This window comes from Grammomys surdaster, unplaced genomic scaffold (genome assembly GCF_004785775.1).
Source record: "Grammomys surdaster isolate TR1022 unplaced genomic scaffold, NIH_TR_1.0 122648, whole genome shotgun sequence".
Lineage (NCBI taxonomy): Eukaryota > Metazoa > Chordata > Mammalia > Rodentia > Muridae > Grammomys > Grammomys surdaster.
In genome coordinates, this window is record NW_021618102.1 from 28,090 (window position 1) to 28,440 (window position 351).

General features: G+C 70.7%; 1 protein-coding gene across 1 annotated transcript in view; it reads left to right on the forward strand.

Annotated features, from left to right (window-relative positions):
* Positions 1–351, forward strand: part of LOC114636162 (neuroligin 4-like) — a 17,517-nt gene that overhangs the window by 16,552 nt on the left and 614 nt on the right. Inside the window, 2 exon segments of the mRNA XM_028784412.1 lie at positions 1–199; positions 201–247. Of these exon segments, the coding sequence (XP_028640245.1) occupies positions 1–199; positions 201–247 (246 nt within the window).

The following is a 351-nucleotide window of genomic DNA, read 5'->3' on the forward strand; positions in this document are numbered from 1 at the left end:
CGGCCTCCGTCACGGCGCCGCGCGCGCGGGGCGACCCCGGCGGGGCGTCCGTGCTGATCGAGACGCGTCGCGGCGGCGACTACTCCACGGAGCTCAGCGTCACCATCGCCGTCGGCGCCTCCCTGCTCTTCCTCAACGTCCTCGCCTTCGCCGCGCTCTACTACAAGAAGGACAAGCGGCGCCACGAGAGTCACCGGCGCACCGCGGCCACCAAGGGCTCCGGCGGAGGACGCGGAGCCGCTTCCGGGTTCGCGAGGGGCGTTTCCGGTCCCGGCGGGTCTCGGGGAGCCGCTTCCGGTCTCAATACGTCCACTTCCGGTTTCAATACGGCCACTTCCGGTTTCAATACGG